Source organism: Tamandua tetradactyla, chromosome 8, assembly GCF_023851605.1.
Source record: "Tamandua tetradactyla isolate mTamTet1 chromosome 8, mTamTet1.pri, whole genome shotgun sequence".
In the NCBI taxonomy this organism is placed as follows: domain Eukaryota; kingdom Metazoa; phylum Chordata; class Mammalia; order Pilosa; family Myrmecophagidae; genus Tamandua; species Tamandua tetradactyla.
This window is the reverse complement of record NC_135334.1, coordinates 87,867,171-87,881,760: the sequence shown is the minus strand read 5'-3', so window position 1 is coordinate 87,881,760 and position 14,590 is coordinate 87,867,171. Positions and strand designations below refer to the sequence as shown.

The 14,590-nt window shown below is 42.2% G+C and overlaps 1 protein-coding gene across 9 annotated transcripts in view; it reads right to left on the bottom strand.

Moving 5' to 3' along the window:
- TEAD1 (TEA domain transcription factor 1) overlaps window positions 1–14,590 on the bottom strand; it is a 280,155-nt gene that overhangs the window by 178,473 nt on the left and 87,092 nt on the right. For all 9 annotated transcript variants that reach the window (XM_077114015.1, XM_077114018.1, XM_077114021.1 and 6 more), the window contains exon 2: window positions 11,724–11,979. In XM_077114015.1, the coding sequence (XP_076970130.1) occupies window positions 11,724–11,880 (157 nt within the window). In that variant the 5' untranslated portion in view covers window positions 11,881–11,979. The remainder of the gene's footprint in view (window positions 1–11,723; window positions 11,980–14,590) is intronic.

Here is a 14,590-nt window from a genome sequence, read left to right as displayed (position 1 = left end):
CCTGTTGAACTCCCTGACCAATGTCCTAAAAAGCTATAATAAGAACCGCCCGTTGTGCTTCCGACCCAGCACCACCACTCTCTGACCACCTGTCCCCCAGCAACGTGCCCTGGCCACCCACACAGGGAAGGGAGAGCCCCTGGCACCGCTCCCCTGCTGACCGCCTCCCTTCAGGGCTTCCTCTGACTGAGCCTGTGGTGACCATCACACACATGCTGAGCCACACAATGTGTTTTTCATATTAATTCTTGATATTTTTTATATTTTCTTGAATGAGTATTTCTTACTCAGAATCATGGGGAAAAAATAAACTTGATAGAATTATCTTTTTTCATCTGATTCCAAACATATGTTCACTATAATAAATTCCATTAATATACAAACATATAACAGAAAAGGAGTGAGTCTCCTGTAATCCTATCCCCTGAGGCATCTACAAGTAGCACATTAAAAATTCCTCCAGATTTTTTCTATGTTCGTAACTATGCAATATATTTGTATATTTAAATCTATCTCATTGAATGTTCTATGAGATGGCACCTTTCCTAAAAAGAACCACAAAATACCACAATAACAACGCTAATGCGTAAAAACAAAACAGAATAAAAAAAAAATAACCATGTTAAACCCTTTCTAACAATGGAATAGGATACAAATAAATAATGACAATAATGGTTAAGTTAGAAAAAGACATGCTCTAAAGAGAAAGAAAAGAAGGAGTGAGGAGATGAGGTTCGGGGGGCAGGGGAGAGGTCAGTGGGAGAGGAATAAAGAGACAGAGTCAGAAGCCAGGGTTATGCTGCCAGGATCACAGAACTAACTCCCTATACTTCCTCCTGCTGTGAAGAGCCACTGCTATGGGGCCTGGCCAGCTTCTGACCAGCCTCTGACCAGCAACAGGCTCCTATTGATCCCTTCCATCATCTGAGACTCCAATTTGGAGAAGTCTGAACTGAATCTCCACTCCCCACACCCTTGTTTGACAGAAACCCCCAGAAAGGAGGCTCAGTCCAATCCCTCCCTAAATTAAACACCCCTCTATCTAGGCCAGAGAAGCTTAATCCTGCTTGACAGCTCCCAAATACTCTGTATTACCTTTCCAACAGGCCCTGAACAAGCTTAACCTTACACAAAGATCATTTTTAGAATTCAAGTGCTTTCTCTTCCAAAATCGCATTTACTCTCAGCATTGTGGAAAAGTAAGAAGAAACATGCTGATTTATTCACCCCATCCTACAGATGATGCCAACAAAGCATAAAGAGCTTATATACATCATAGATAGGTATAGTTTTGGACCAGCCACAGAATTTGAAGAGACAGAGGTGAAGGGAATATTTGTATGTTCTTCTGACCCCAATGTTCCTTGCACCCTGGACCATCCTGCCACCCACTCTTTCCTGGCTGCACACCATTCACTTATATCAACCTCTTTCCATTCACGTCCATGAGACCATGTCCTCCACGAAGAAATCTCTCAAATATCTGAGTTACTCTGATATTTTATTTACAAATTCACATGGCTCCCATCCATTGTGACTTTCAACATCAAAGTGGTTAATCAACCCAATGCCAAGGGGCCTCACAGGGTGTGACTTCCTTGCCCCCCACTGGCCATCACCATTCACATCAGCTGCCCACCTCTGTGGCCACACTTGGAAACTGCTCACTTGAAATTGCTTCACCTCTATGATCTCAATGCTGTACTCCCACCATGGGACACGGCAGGACATGCTGCCTCTCCCACACTCAGCAGAGTCCCTGAGCCTCAAGCTTCATGTCTCAGCCCTTGAGCTTCACCTTGTTCCTTCGTTCACGAGCACCTTGGAATCTCGTGCCCCAAACTACTCAGTGGGACCTGACTATGGTCAAAATATGGTTAACCCAATAATTCTCTGAAGAAAAATTAGGTAATCATAACAATGGGCTCTCAAAATGTAACACTCTCCATTTCATACAAAAATCAACTCAAAATGGACCATGGACTTTTAAATGTAAAGCTTAAAACTATAAAACTTTCAAAGAAAATATAGTAGAACTCTTCAGGATGTAGGACTAGGCAAAGAGTTCTTAGATTTGACACCAAAAGCATAATCCATAATAAAAGTGATAAACTGGACCTTATCAAAATTTAAAACTTTTGCTCTGTAAAAGCCTATGTGAAGAGGACGAAAAGACAAGATACAGCATGGGAAAAAACATTTGCATAACACAAATCCAACAAAGGACTGATATCCAGAATATATAAAGAACTCCCAAAGCTCAAAAAACAAACAAAAACAAAAAACAAAAAAACAACCCCCAAAAAACAATTAGGAAAACATGAACAGACATTTCAGGGAAGATAATATAGAGATGGCAAATAAGTACATGAAAAGATGTTCAACACTGTTAGTGTTAGGGAAATGCAAATTAAAATATATCACTAAAAATATTTCAGAATGTTTAAAATAAACAATGGTGACAACACAAAATGCTGGCAAGAATGTGGAGAAATTGGATTGCAAGTGAGAATGAAAAGTCGTAAGCCATTCTGGAAAACACTTGCGCAGCTTTAAAAATAATGATAAATGTGCAATGACCCAGGAATGCATTTATCCCAGACAAATGAAAACTTGTGTTCACATAAAAACCTGTACATGAATATCTTGAATTTAAGGTCAAAACTGGTATTAGCCCAGATTTCCCTCAGTGGGTATGGTTAAACAAACTGTGGTATATACCTACCATAGAATACCACTCAGCAATAAAAAAGAATGAAGAATTGATACACATAACAAACTGAAAGTATCTCCAGGGAACAATGCTAAGCAAAAAAATGCCAATCCCAAAAGGATTGTATGATTCAGTTTACATAATGCTTTTAAAATGACGAAATTTTAGACATGGAAGTGCCTGCCAGGACAGCAAGATGAGGTGAGCATAAGTGGGAGAGAGTTAAATATGATTAATTAAGGGCAACACAAGGGACTCTTGTGGTATTGGAACTGTACTGCAGCTTGATTTTGGTAGTGGGTACATAAATCTACACTGGTAGTGACACTGTACAGAACTTAATATACACATAAACATGACTATAAAAGTAAAACTGAGGACATCTGAATAAAATCGGTGGATTGTATCAAAGTCAATTTTCTAATTGTGATACTATACTAAAGTTTTGTAAAACATAACCAACTGGGAGAAACTGAAAAAAACTGAACTAGGATTTCTGTATTATTTTTTTATAATTTCCCATGAATCTATAATTAACTCAATGAGAATTTCAATAATTAAACAAACAAAAAAATGCTCTATAACTTCTCTTGGGCCCTCTACTGCTCACCGATTCATTTATTCACCTCTGTCCATCAATATTCCATTCTCCATAGCACTAAACCTATTTTACCTTTCAAAAAGGCCCACAACCCATCTTCACCCTGTGGCCTTAATCAGCACCTGAAGAAAGCAATCATCAGATCCTCCTTTGATGCTCCACCCATACTCTCTTTCATTATGTGTCAGAGTAAAGAAGCCCCACTCCCTTCATAGTGTCTTCTGGATTTTTTTCCATTAAATATACCTTCAACTTTTATTTCCTTCTCCCAACTCAACCAAAAAATGACCAAGTTTCTCCCTTGTCCTAAAAATAAGTCTTCCCTTAACTTTTTATGCCCTTCTATACATGGCCAAGCCTTTCCAAAGACTGGAACACAGTAATGTTCCCTCTTGGCACAGAAAGAACAAAAGTGAAAAGCACAGCACCTGCAGTCAGCTAACTAGACTGTAAATCCCGTAAGGACTGCTTCAGATGTCAGTTCCTGATTTCATGCTCCTTCCCAACCCTAAAAATGTGGTCCTATCTGCATGAACCCAGACTGCAGTGTAGCACAGGGGATCCTAAACTGATGATCCAGGTTACCCAGGCAGCTTTTAAGAATACAGCCTCCAAGATCATACTCTGATTATATTCTGATTTAGTTGTCTGGGTCAGTATTTGTTTTGTTTTGTTTTGTTTTTTAAAGCTCCTCAAGTGTTTCTGCTACTCATGGTCAGGCATGGGAACCAGTGGCCTTTCTCCCTTTTTCTTAAAAAAGGCAATCTCTTTCCCACTGTTACAGACAATCCACCTAAAATCCATGCCAGTTTGTCCTTGATAAATTGTGAACCCAGGCTTTGTAGACTGGGGATCACCCATTCTCACAGCTTTAGAGCTCTCTTCTCTAATGCTGAGTCTCCAAACTACTTCTGCAGCTTCCACCTGCCTGAGCTCCAGGCACAAATATCCATCTCACTATGGGTTACCTTCATCTGATAGTCACCAACCACCTCACATATATGACAAAACTCTGCTCCCTCTTTTTCTTTTCTCTACAAACCTGCTTCTCCTGTCTCCACTCCCCAGCATGCTATCCTCCCCATCATGTAGAAGTAGAACCCTGAAATCATCCTCAGCTCCATCTTCTCTTTCACAAATCATATCCAGTCAACCTGTCTTGTTGGTTCTACCTCTGACTTCTCCCTCCCATCGACACTACCATACTCTAATTTAGGGCTCATCCTTTCCCAATGGACTAATGCAATGGCCATCTAACTTGTCTCCATGCCTCCAGAGCTGGCATTGTAAAAATCAGGCTGAATCATGTCATCTTTCCTAATTAAATGCGATGGCTTCCTTTTGTCCTCAGAATAAACACCAGGTATCTTGACACAGCATTTCAGGGTCTCCACTATGTGGTGCCTGCCTGCATTTCCAGGCTTGTCTACTAACACATCCCATGATACACCCTCGTTTCTAAACACAGCAGAGCCAGCCCCTGTGGCCTTCCAGGCCTTAATTCACACTGTTCCCTTCGGCCTGACTGCCCTTCCCATCTCTCTCTCCTTGCAGTACCAAGTCTGAATCTCAAATGGCCTAAAGGTAGAAGCAAAATCCTTTAACTATAAACAAATAAGCATTTTTTTTTTAATGGGGAGAGGGTTCACAACTTGCTGCAGATTCTCAAAGGGGTCTATAATTTAAAATAAGTTTCTTTAAAAGACAACACTAAGTGGAAAGTTTAATTCAGATAAGTCTGTCTCTCTGATTCAGATTATTTCTCCCTCTTTCTTTCTCAAGTAAACATCTGTGTATTCCTCAATCATAACTAATGACACTTTCTACTGCTCTGCCACTAAATTCTTTATTTACATTTAGTACAGGATGTACATCCTTCCATATCATATTGTACTGGCTGTACACATTGCCTTGGTTTCAAATAAGCTCTACCACCTATCTACTACGTGACCTTGAAACAAATAACTTGATCTTGCTGGGCCTCAGATTCCCAGGTGTAAAATGGGGACAATCTCAGTCCCTCTATCATTGGATTGTTATGAGCAATAAGCAAGATAACACATTCTAAAACCATGAGAAAGTACCTGGTACAAAATTCAAAATTGGCCGGCTATTTTGTTTTTTTGATGGGCATGTGTGTGTGCGCGCGCGTGTGTGTGTGTGTGTGTGTGTGTGTGTGTGTGTGTGTGCATGGTCTGGGAATCAAACCCGGGTATCCCGCATGGAAGGTGAGCATTCTACCACTGAAACCACCCGTGCACCCTAGGACAGCTATTTTAATTATAATCATTTCATATCTGTTCTTTCCACCTACACTCCCAGCACATCACTGGCCCTCAATGAATGAGTTTATTTATGAAGCCATATCTTCCTGAATCCCAGGGCTCATCCAGCATCCCAGCAAAGCTATTAGAGAGCATAACTCAGTGATAATTTAACATCTCTTTCCTTTTTCTACCTTATGACTGATTCTTGAGCCATCCTAATTAGTTATTTTTTTACTCAGATTGCACAACAGCTTATACTTTGTACATAAACCTTTGCGTTACCCCGACCCTCCCCCATTAGGTTTTCCAATCAAAATGCTGATGACGCTGGCTTTGCTATTCTCACAGGAACAAACTATTTCAAAATCCCCCATTACTCATCTGCTCTGAGGACTTCAGAATTAACTCTTGCCCTACTACTGTGCCTATTTTGAGTAGAAACCCTTTCTACATCTTGAACCAAAATCTGCCAACTCACAGAGCAAAAACCAGGGGCTCTTCTTTCTCAGTGTAGGAAGACCATTAAGTTACAAACACCTTTCTCTTTTTCTTTGCCTCTTTCTTTCTAGTGAGTTTTTCTAACAGTAGAGGCCCCAGGTTTCAGAGAATTGGTCACCCACCTTTCTTTATTTTAACCAATAAGTCATGTGCGGATATAGCCTGTGTAGAGTAGATGGGGTCCCTGGCTTTGTAGAGCTTCCAGTCTGTTCTAGGGAATCAGCTCTTGGTGCTTCACATTTCTGGCCTATTCACTTGAAACCACACCCTAAATCACTGGTCACAATGAAAAAGAAATTCAAGACATCACTGGATATTCAGATGAAGAAGTGGGAACAGCAAAGTTCAGCCCAGGCCCTTTCCCAAAGCTGAGTGATTCAGCGCAGCTCAGATTCTATAGCCATTTCCGGATCAGGGCTTCCTGGGCCACCTTTCTATTCCTCACAGACAAGTTGTGAGACTTCACTATCTTATTAAATAAGATCCTCTAGTAAGAACAGTAGGCCTACTTGAACTTGGCAACTGCAGATTTTCAGTCTCTTTGCCTATACTGATTAACTAGCGCATGCCTGCTTGTGAGTACTCTCTGATTGCGGTGTCTCCTTTTCAGCTCTGCATCAATTAACTAACAGGATCCCCCTTGCCTCTTTGCATCTTGTGCTACTGTAAAGTATGCAAAGGGGCAATTTCAAGCCCTGTGCTCCCTGACTGGCAGCACCCAGTTAGCAACTTCTTCCTCCTCTTCCCCCAACCTCATAGTCCAGCTGTCTAAGGCTAACCTGTAGCCCTGGGACCCCAGCAAGAAAGGGTCTCTCTCCTGGAACTGTCCCAACTGAGGACCCAAATGACAACAGTTCTCAAAAGGAGAAAGTCACTGTCTAGCAACTGCTCGGCCCAGACTGCCTGTAGGATCCTAAAGCACCAAATCTTCCAGCCATCTTCCTGGCCACCATCCAGGACAGCCTTGTGATCTGGGATCCTCCCCACTGCGTTATTTGAGATGTTTTCTTCCTGCCAGCATTGGGCGAGGTGTCCCAGACCTTAGTGGCCAAGCACAGGCTTAAAAGGCTAAGTGGAAGGTAGCCATCTTCAAAGCGCCCTCAGATTTCTCAGAAAGCACTGGCACACAGCCCCGGGAGGTCAGAGTTTCCTGCAAATGAACTTGTGATAGCTCCATGAGGGCAGGGAGTGTGTCTGTCTGGTTCACTACTGAATCCCTGACAACCCCTAACACAGATCCTGGAATAGAGCTGGCTGGTGCTCAATACTCATTTGTTGAATTAGCACATAACAACCTCTACCAAGTAAGGAACTTTTAAAAAGTACAGTGAAAAAAGCCCAGGTTTGGAATTAGACAGCTTTGGGTTTGAAACCTTCGAGTATGCCATTTATTGGTCGTGTTCAAGCCACTTTACCTCTTTCAGCCTCCACTCCCTCATCTATCAAATGGAAATCAAAATGTCCATCTCAAAGAGTTGTTGTGAGCATGAGATGGAAATTATATGCAAAGCCTTTAGTACAACACATGGCAGAGTATACTTCCTTGTTTTAAGTTAATAAACACTTAAGAGCTCTTACAGTGTGCCAGACTATTCAAACGTAGTAGGAAAAATTCCAGATCACAATTAGTTCGTTTAATTTTCATAACAAGCCTGTGAAGTAAGATCTATTTTAACCTCTTTTGCAACTGAGGAAATTGAGGCACAGTGAGGTAAAACAAGTTGCCCAAAGTCTGATACCTACTAGCTGCTGGGATAGGACTGATATCAAATCCAGAGTCCATACTCTTTTTTTCTACATGGGCAGGTTCCAGGAATTGAATCGGGGTCTCCAGCATGGCAGGTGAGAATTCTGCCACTGAGCCACTACTGCACCGCCCCAGAGTCCATTCTTTTTAAGTGTTACACTTTTCTGTCTCTTAAGCAAGCCATCAATGAGCGTTAGTTCCTGTCTTCCTGGTTTGATTATGGGGGGTATCTGACCACACTGCCAGACTGGGGCTTTCAGTTGCAACAGAAAGACATCCAGGGATTTCCACAGTTTGCTGGGATTTTTTGTTTTTTTTATTTTAAACTATGATTTGCACCTCTGAAATCCAATCCTGGACAAGTATGTTAATCAAAAACTTGCCTCCCATTTTGCCCTCCTCCTTGTTAATCCTCTTCCCACATCACCTACCAGAAAAGAGGCACTGCTATGGAATTAGAAAAAAAAAGAAAAGCAGAAAAAGAAAGCATGTAAGTGAGCACACACACTCTGAAGAACAAAGTCAAAGGAGGTTTCCCTCCCCTTCTAATAATCCATAAGAACTGCCTACACATAAGGGTGCCCAAGGCAGAAGCAACCTATCCACATGGAGACCAATACATAAAGTCTCAGTTTCCCCACAGATCAAGGGAACAGAAAGAGAAAACGAAAGCATTTCCTCCTCTAAATGATGAGGTGCCCAAACCTCATCATATAAAGAGTTTTCCATCTTTTCCCTCTATAAGATTGCATTTGCCCTACCGCCTACCATGAAGAAAATTTCATTACCAAAGTAGATCAGTACTGCACTTGACCTTGGCTTTTCCAATGGCTCAAGATTAGTGACATCATGATGCACAACACAAACGCTCAGAAATATTGGAATAACCCCTTCAAGTCAAAAACACTTTGTATTTCACTAAAAGGCATTAGATAATTTTGATTTTACTGCCCAGAATCCAAAATGCTTTCAATGATTCCCTTTTCAAAGGCCTCAGACAGAAAGTATAGCTCTTAGGTCTTTGAAAAGCCCCTGAATCTTGGTCTCATTTGCATCCTGATTCATGTGTAGTAAGATGGGAGAGCAGGCCAGAAGCCAAGGAACAGTAGCTGTGACCCCACCTTGCTCATATGACTCAATCCTCGAGTGGCTGGAGGTTCCCAAATCAAGCTTCTCTCATCCTCAAAGTCTCAGGCAGCTCCCAGGCACCTAGAGCAGTTCCTCTTAAGTTCAGTCTCCCATGGTCCTGTAAACCACCATGTCTCCCTTCCAAATAGTAGTAGAAACAGAGCCCTTTCACCTTAGCCAAAGAGAGGGAGTCAAGTAGGAGTGTTTTCTCTCTAAGACAGATACCTCCTTTCTCCCCAGGGAGGTAGGGATAGCTGCAGGGCCCCTGCAATAAATACATTTTCTGTACCCTCAAATGATATATGCAAACCTGCAGGTTGTGTGCTCAGCCTGGTGAAAACCCCACAATGAATAGGGCTGTTCTTCCCAAGTAAATTGTACTTCCTAATGCTGCCTGCTCAAAGTAAGTGTCCCCTTTTAAAGCAGGCTGGCCACCAAAACAATAAGTAAATGCATTGCTGACTTCAGAAAAGAAGATTCCATACAGCAGAAACACTTGCACGCAGGAGGCACTCAGAATCTGCATTACCCTGGGTATTAAGGACACGCTACCCCAGCTAGCACCATGTCTCTCAAATGTAACTCATTCCTGCTGAGTTGCAACTCACAAAATAACAGTATCACAAAATGTAAAACTCTGAAGGACCCGTGACCATCTTCTGCATTATCCTATTTATAGAGGAGAAAACTGAGACCCAGACCACGAGAAGGACAGTTCCAGTTCACAGCTGACAATTCCAATCCAGACTTCTAATGCTTCACTGTTCTTTTGCTTAAACTGCTTCCTCTAATACTTAATCACCAACAAGAGCTTCTACACAATTATTTTCATATAAAAGTATTTCTATGATTGGGTTATAGGCAATTTGGTTAACTCTACCATGGCTGCTACTAAAAAGTAAGGTCTCAATGGAGAGGAAAACAAAGTTGGAGATTAAAAAATTAATTTTTCCTTTGAATTATGTTCTCAGCCACAAAGCCTTGTTCCTGAAAGGACAATGCTTTTCCCAGTATCCCCTGTGAGAAATGAAGTACAGTTGGAGTTATTTCCAACCAGGATTTCCAATACTGTGCCAACATTTTAGAAAAAAACAATTTCTTGGTAAACAAATGGGAATTGTACAAGGCAGAGCTTCCCGCAGCCACCCTTATTATGTGAAGATACATAATAAAGTCATCTTCAAAGAAGGCTCAAAGATTAAAGTGCTTTTCTCTGCCTTTAAAAGAGGGGAGGGAAGTTGCATTTTCAAGTATGAAGATAAGAACCTGAAAGCAAACAGGCTGAGGAAAGGAGACCAGGAAAGACATAAAGACACAGAAAATCTAGGACCCTTAAACTTTCTACCCACAGCAGCTGAGATATTTCATCTTGAGTCTGTTTCATCAGACATGAAGAAGCTTCTTTGGTTACAAAGGATCACATGAGAGGCTAAAACAAATGCCGAAGGTTTGGGTTCTTTCTCTCTCCCCTGTGTGTGTGACCCTGGCAGGCTGAGAGACGCCAATGCTGCAGAAAGCAAAATTTTCCTTGTTTCCATTACATCATCCAAGTTGAGAGGGGGAGGGTGGGGTGGGGGCACAGCTGGTGGCAGCTGCACCACCATCTGCTTTCTCCTTAGCAGTATGTGCTAGTTTGAGCTGCAGTCTCCTACCACTCCTGAGAGAAGAGCCACAGTATTAAAGGCACAACACCTATTATGGGACAGCGTTCAAATTATTTAGAAATATATCACTCCCATGATAAGTTAACAACCTCAGGTAGGTCACTGAGCCAGTTTTCTTTGAGTTTAGGTTATTTGTTTGCATCTCTTTAGACTCAACTATAATGCAAACTCTGTCAACTAAATGTGCCCAATTAGACAAGCAGAATGTACATGCAACCACCTGCCATCTGCGTCCAACGAATAAGCAGCCAAAAAGTACAATCTCCAGCTAGAAGTATTTACAAAAGGGGCAGGGAATGCCCAAACCAGCACACAAGCCCCACACTACAGAACGTCTACTCGCTGCTGCCTTGGGTATCCCAAGCCATCTGACCAACCAGTCTTGCACTCCTTGGCACCCTTGGGGTTTCCATCAAAACACACAGTGAGGTGCCCCCGAGTAGAATGGGAGCTGGTGACAGCAACCTGGAAGGTTAATGCCTTGTCTGGTCATTCAGTGGCTAACTAGCAGCAAAAGCAGCAAACTGGTGGTTCAAAGTTTCAATTCAAGCCCATATACATGTTCATCTGCCTTGAAAAGGGTTGTAGGAAAAAAAATAAAAGTTCTGCCTTATAAAAATTGTTGAATTTCATATAAACATCTAGGTTGCTAGCTTTTCCTGAAGAAAAAACTTAATTAATGAAAATATAAATAAATAATGAGATCTGACGGTACCAGCCCCCCACTTGGGCATGGCACCAGGCATCTGTAGGTTAAGCAGCAGTGCTTCCAGAATGCATGGGGCAGGCATTCGGGAGAACTAGTCCTCACCAACCTGCTGTCTAAACATACCACTGCAATCATCTATTATTCTTACCTGGACCTTGAGAGCTTTTGATGTAATACCACTGAGTACGTAGGAGAAGACAACCCCAGGGAATGATTTCCCAATGATCCTTTATCAATTCTTCCCCTTAGTTGAGAATTAGCCCATGCGTGAACAACTAAATTCTACAGTCAAAGATCATTCAACCCAATACAGCAAATGGATCTGGCCAGCTACAATTTGCCCTTTACTACAAAGGCAGGTTGTACTATTTCAAAGGAGCATTCCAGGCCACTTACCATACATTTTGCCTTCGTCTGATAAGATGATTTTCCTCCTTCCACATGGTGGATAGATAGCCAGGGCCTCCTGAAAGCTCTGCTCAATGTCTGGGCTCCAGACCCCTTCAGCGTCATTGTCAATTGGCTTATCTGCAGAGTCACTCATCCTTTCCATGTTTTCGGCAGGGCTCTCGCTGCCGCTCCAGCTGCTGGGCTCAATTTTGGCGGTTGGATTTTCCAAGCCGAAGCCTGGAGTCTTTTCAAGAAAATAAACCTGAAAGAGAAATCACAAGATAGTATGATAAGGATGTAGCTCCAAAAACATCCTGCTTTTGCTAATTCTATTGCAAGTTTTTCAGTCATGAGCTCTGTTTGGAGAATAACTCCTAGCAGAGAACATAGAATTTTAAGATCCAACTGGCTTTTTGTTTTTTATGTGTGTTAGCACTCATACAGAAGTGCCACGTCAGGGAGAAGTCAGATAATCCTCACAGATGAGAGGGAATTTTCACCCAAGAAGACTATTCACTCTGAGTTGCAAAGGTTCAGTGAATCACGCAAAAGTCACTTAAGAAGCATCCACTGGGGCAGGTCACAGTGGCGCAGTGGCAGAGTTCTTGCCTGCCCTGCTGGAGACCCGGGTTCATTTCCCGGTGCCTGCCCATGTTTAAAAAGAGAGAGAGAGAGAGAGAAAAAGGAGTATCTACTGTCTGTCTACCAAGGCATTTTGCTCAATAATAATCAAATCTAGATAGAATAAGTTGTTTACAAGAAAATAAAAACAAAAGATGTCTTCCTCACTGTGGCACTGCAATTTTGAAATGTCAAGCCGTCCCAATTTTTAACATTCCAAGAGGCAAAATGATGGACAAATGGGAGAGGGAAGACAAAATATTATTTTGCTATCATAAATACTTATTCTACGTAGAAAGCAAGTACCCCTGATGTGGACCTGCTACCCTATAGCATTTATCTTCTAGGCTTTATCTATATAGTCAGCTCCTAAGTGTAACTCTGAAGCAGGGATAAGTCCACCCATTCCTGTCTTCCCTGAAACACCCACCACAAATGCTTACCACATTTGCAGAATGTCTATACTCACATGGGGCACTTTATCACACAGCCTATTCTGCATCCCTAATCAGATGAAATCTACACAAGAAACTTTTCATTTATTTTTCTGTTTCACTGAAGATTACAGAACCAAAAGAAATCTTTGTCAAAGATTTATTTTCCTTAAATTATGCATGTAACCTATGGTCATGAAAGGATAAGCTTTCAAAACAAATGTCAAACTGGCATAAAACCAATGTGAAAATGATCTAATCCAGCACTCCCTGCTGCCCAGCACACTAACATATCAATACTCCATTGGTGAAGAGGAATCAGATCATTAATTCAAAAGTTTCCTCCCAAAAAGGAGAAGAACTGCCCCTAGAGATTGATCGAAAAGGGGTGGTAGAAGGCCCAAGCTCGGAGGGCACAGTGTGACCCATGCAACATTACAGCAGAGGCACCCAGTAAGGAAGCAGGTACTGGTGGCCCCACCTGGCACCAGGGGCTGCTCCCCCAGAGCAGTCATCTGAGAGCAAACAACCTGGCCTTTTTTCTTCTCTCTCCCTGTTACCCTGCCCCCAGCCCCACCTGTGTATATATCAACAGTTCCCAGGTGCAGAAATTCTGAGGCACATGAACATTACACAATTAGCGGTGTAACTAGCAGTGTTTTTGGCTTCTTCCCATGACATATTTTTGTCTGCCAAAAGGTTGTCTGCCTTTAAATGCTGCCACGGATCCATCATTCAAAGAACTTCTCAGCAAAATATTTACTACTTCTTACCAACACGTGTATGCTAACGTAGGACTTTAAACATTGACAGATGTTAAGGCATCAGTTATGCCACAAGAAAGGATTTTGTGATTGATCCCCAGGTGAACTCTTCACTACCTGCAGTCTGGGCCTTGAACCAAACAAACAATTACACTTTTTGTCAGAATCTAAGAGTCCCAAGTTCAAGCAGAATTACACTCTACCCCAGAGTCTAAAATAAAGAGATGGGTGAACTGTTTGAGCTCTAGCCAGTCTTTTCCCTTCGCACTCTTCACCACACAAAGCAAACTAAAAAGCAAAACCGAAGCAACACACACATGCACAGGCCAGTCCTTGAGTACTGGGCAGCTCACAGCAGGGTCAATTCACCCCAGGGAGCCACATTTCAAGACAGACATTCAGCAGAGGGATAAAATCCAGAAGAGTGAGGTGAGGGGTAGCAGGATGGGCCTATGGAACATGGAGGGAAGAACATTACCATATAACTGGGAACCAACACCTCCAGCCAATGCCTGAAGTTCCCTGTAAAGCTTCTCAACTGGTTATACCATCTACTCTTGAACATCACCAATAGCAGGGAACTCACCAATTCCTCAATACCAACCTTCTTCAGATGGACATACTGAAATGTTTTCATCTGTTATGCTAACACCTTCATCTCATGGTAAACTGCCATCCATCCATTCCCCAAGGGTCTACCCATCCCTTGGGGGAGCCAGTCTTGCCTGAGATATCCATTCAGTTATGAAAGGAGCAGTCCCCAGGCCCCTGGGTGTCCATCTTCCAGACTAGAAGCAATTTGCGTCATCCCTCAGGCCACCCCTTCTGGAATGCATTCCAGTTTGTCCACAACCATCAACAAATAGATGGATTTATCATCCATAAATCCTCTAGGCTCCACTCCCATTCCAGGTGCTGCTCCAGAATCCTGTCTCTCCTATTCTATACTTGTGTAATTAGCTTAGGAGCTATGAGTAGGAGTTTATATTTATTCCTATTACGGTCCATGAATTTCAGCCTCAGCCCATGGCCCAAAGCTGGTAAACTTCTGAAT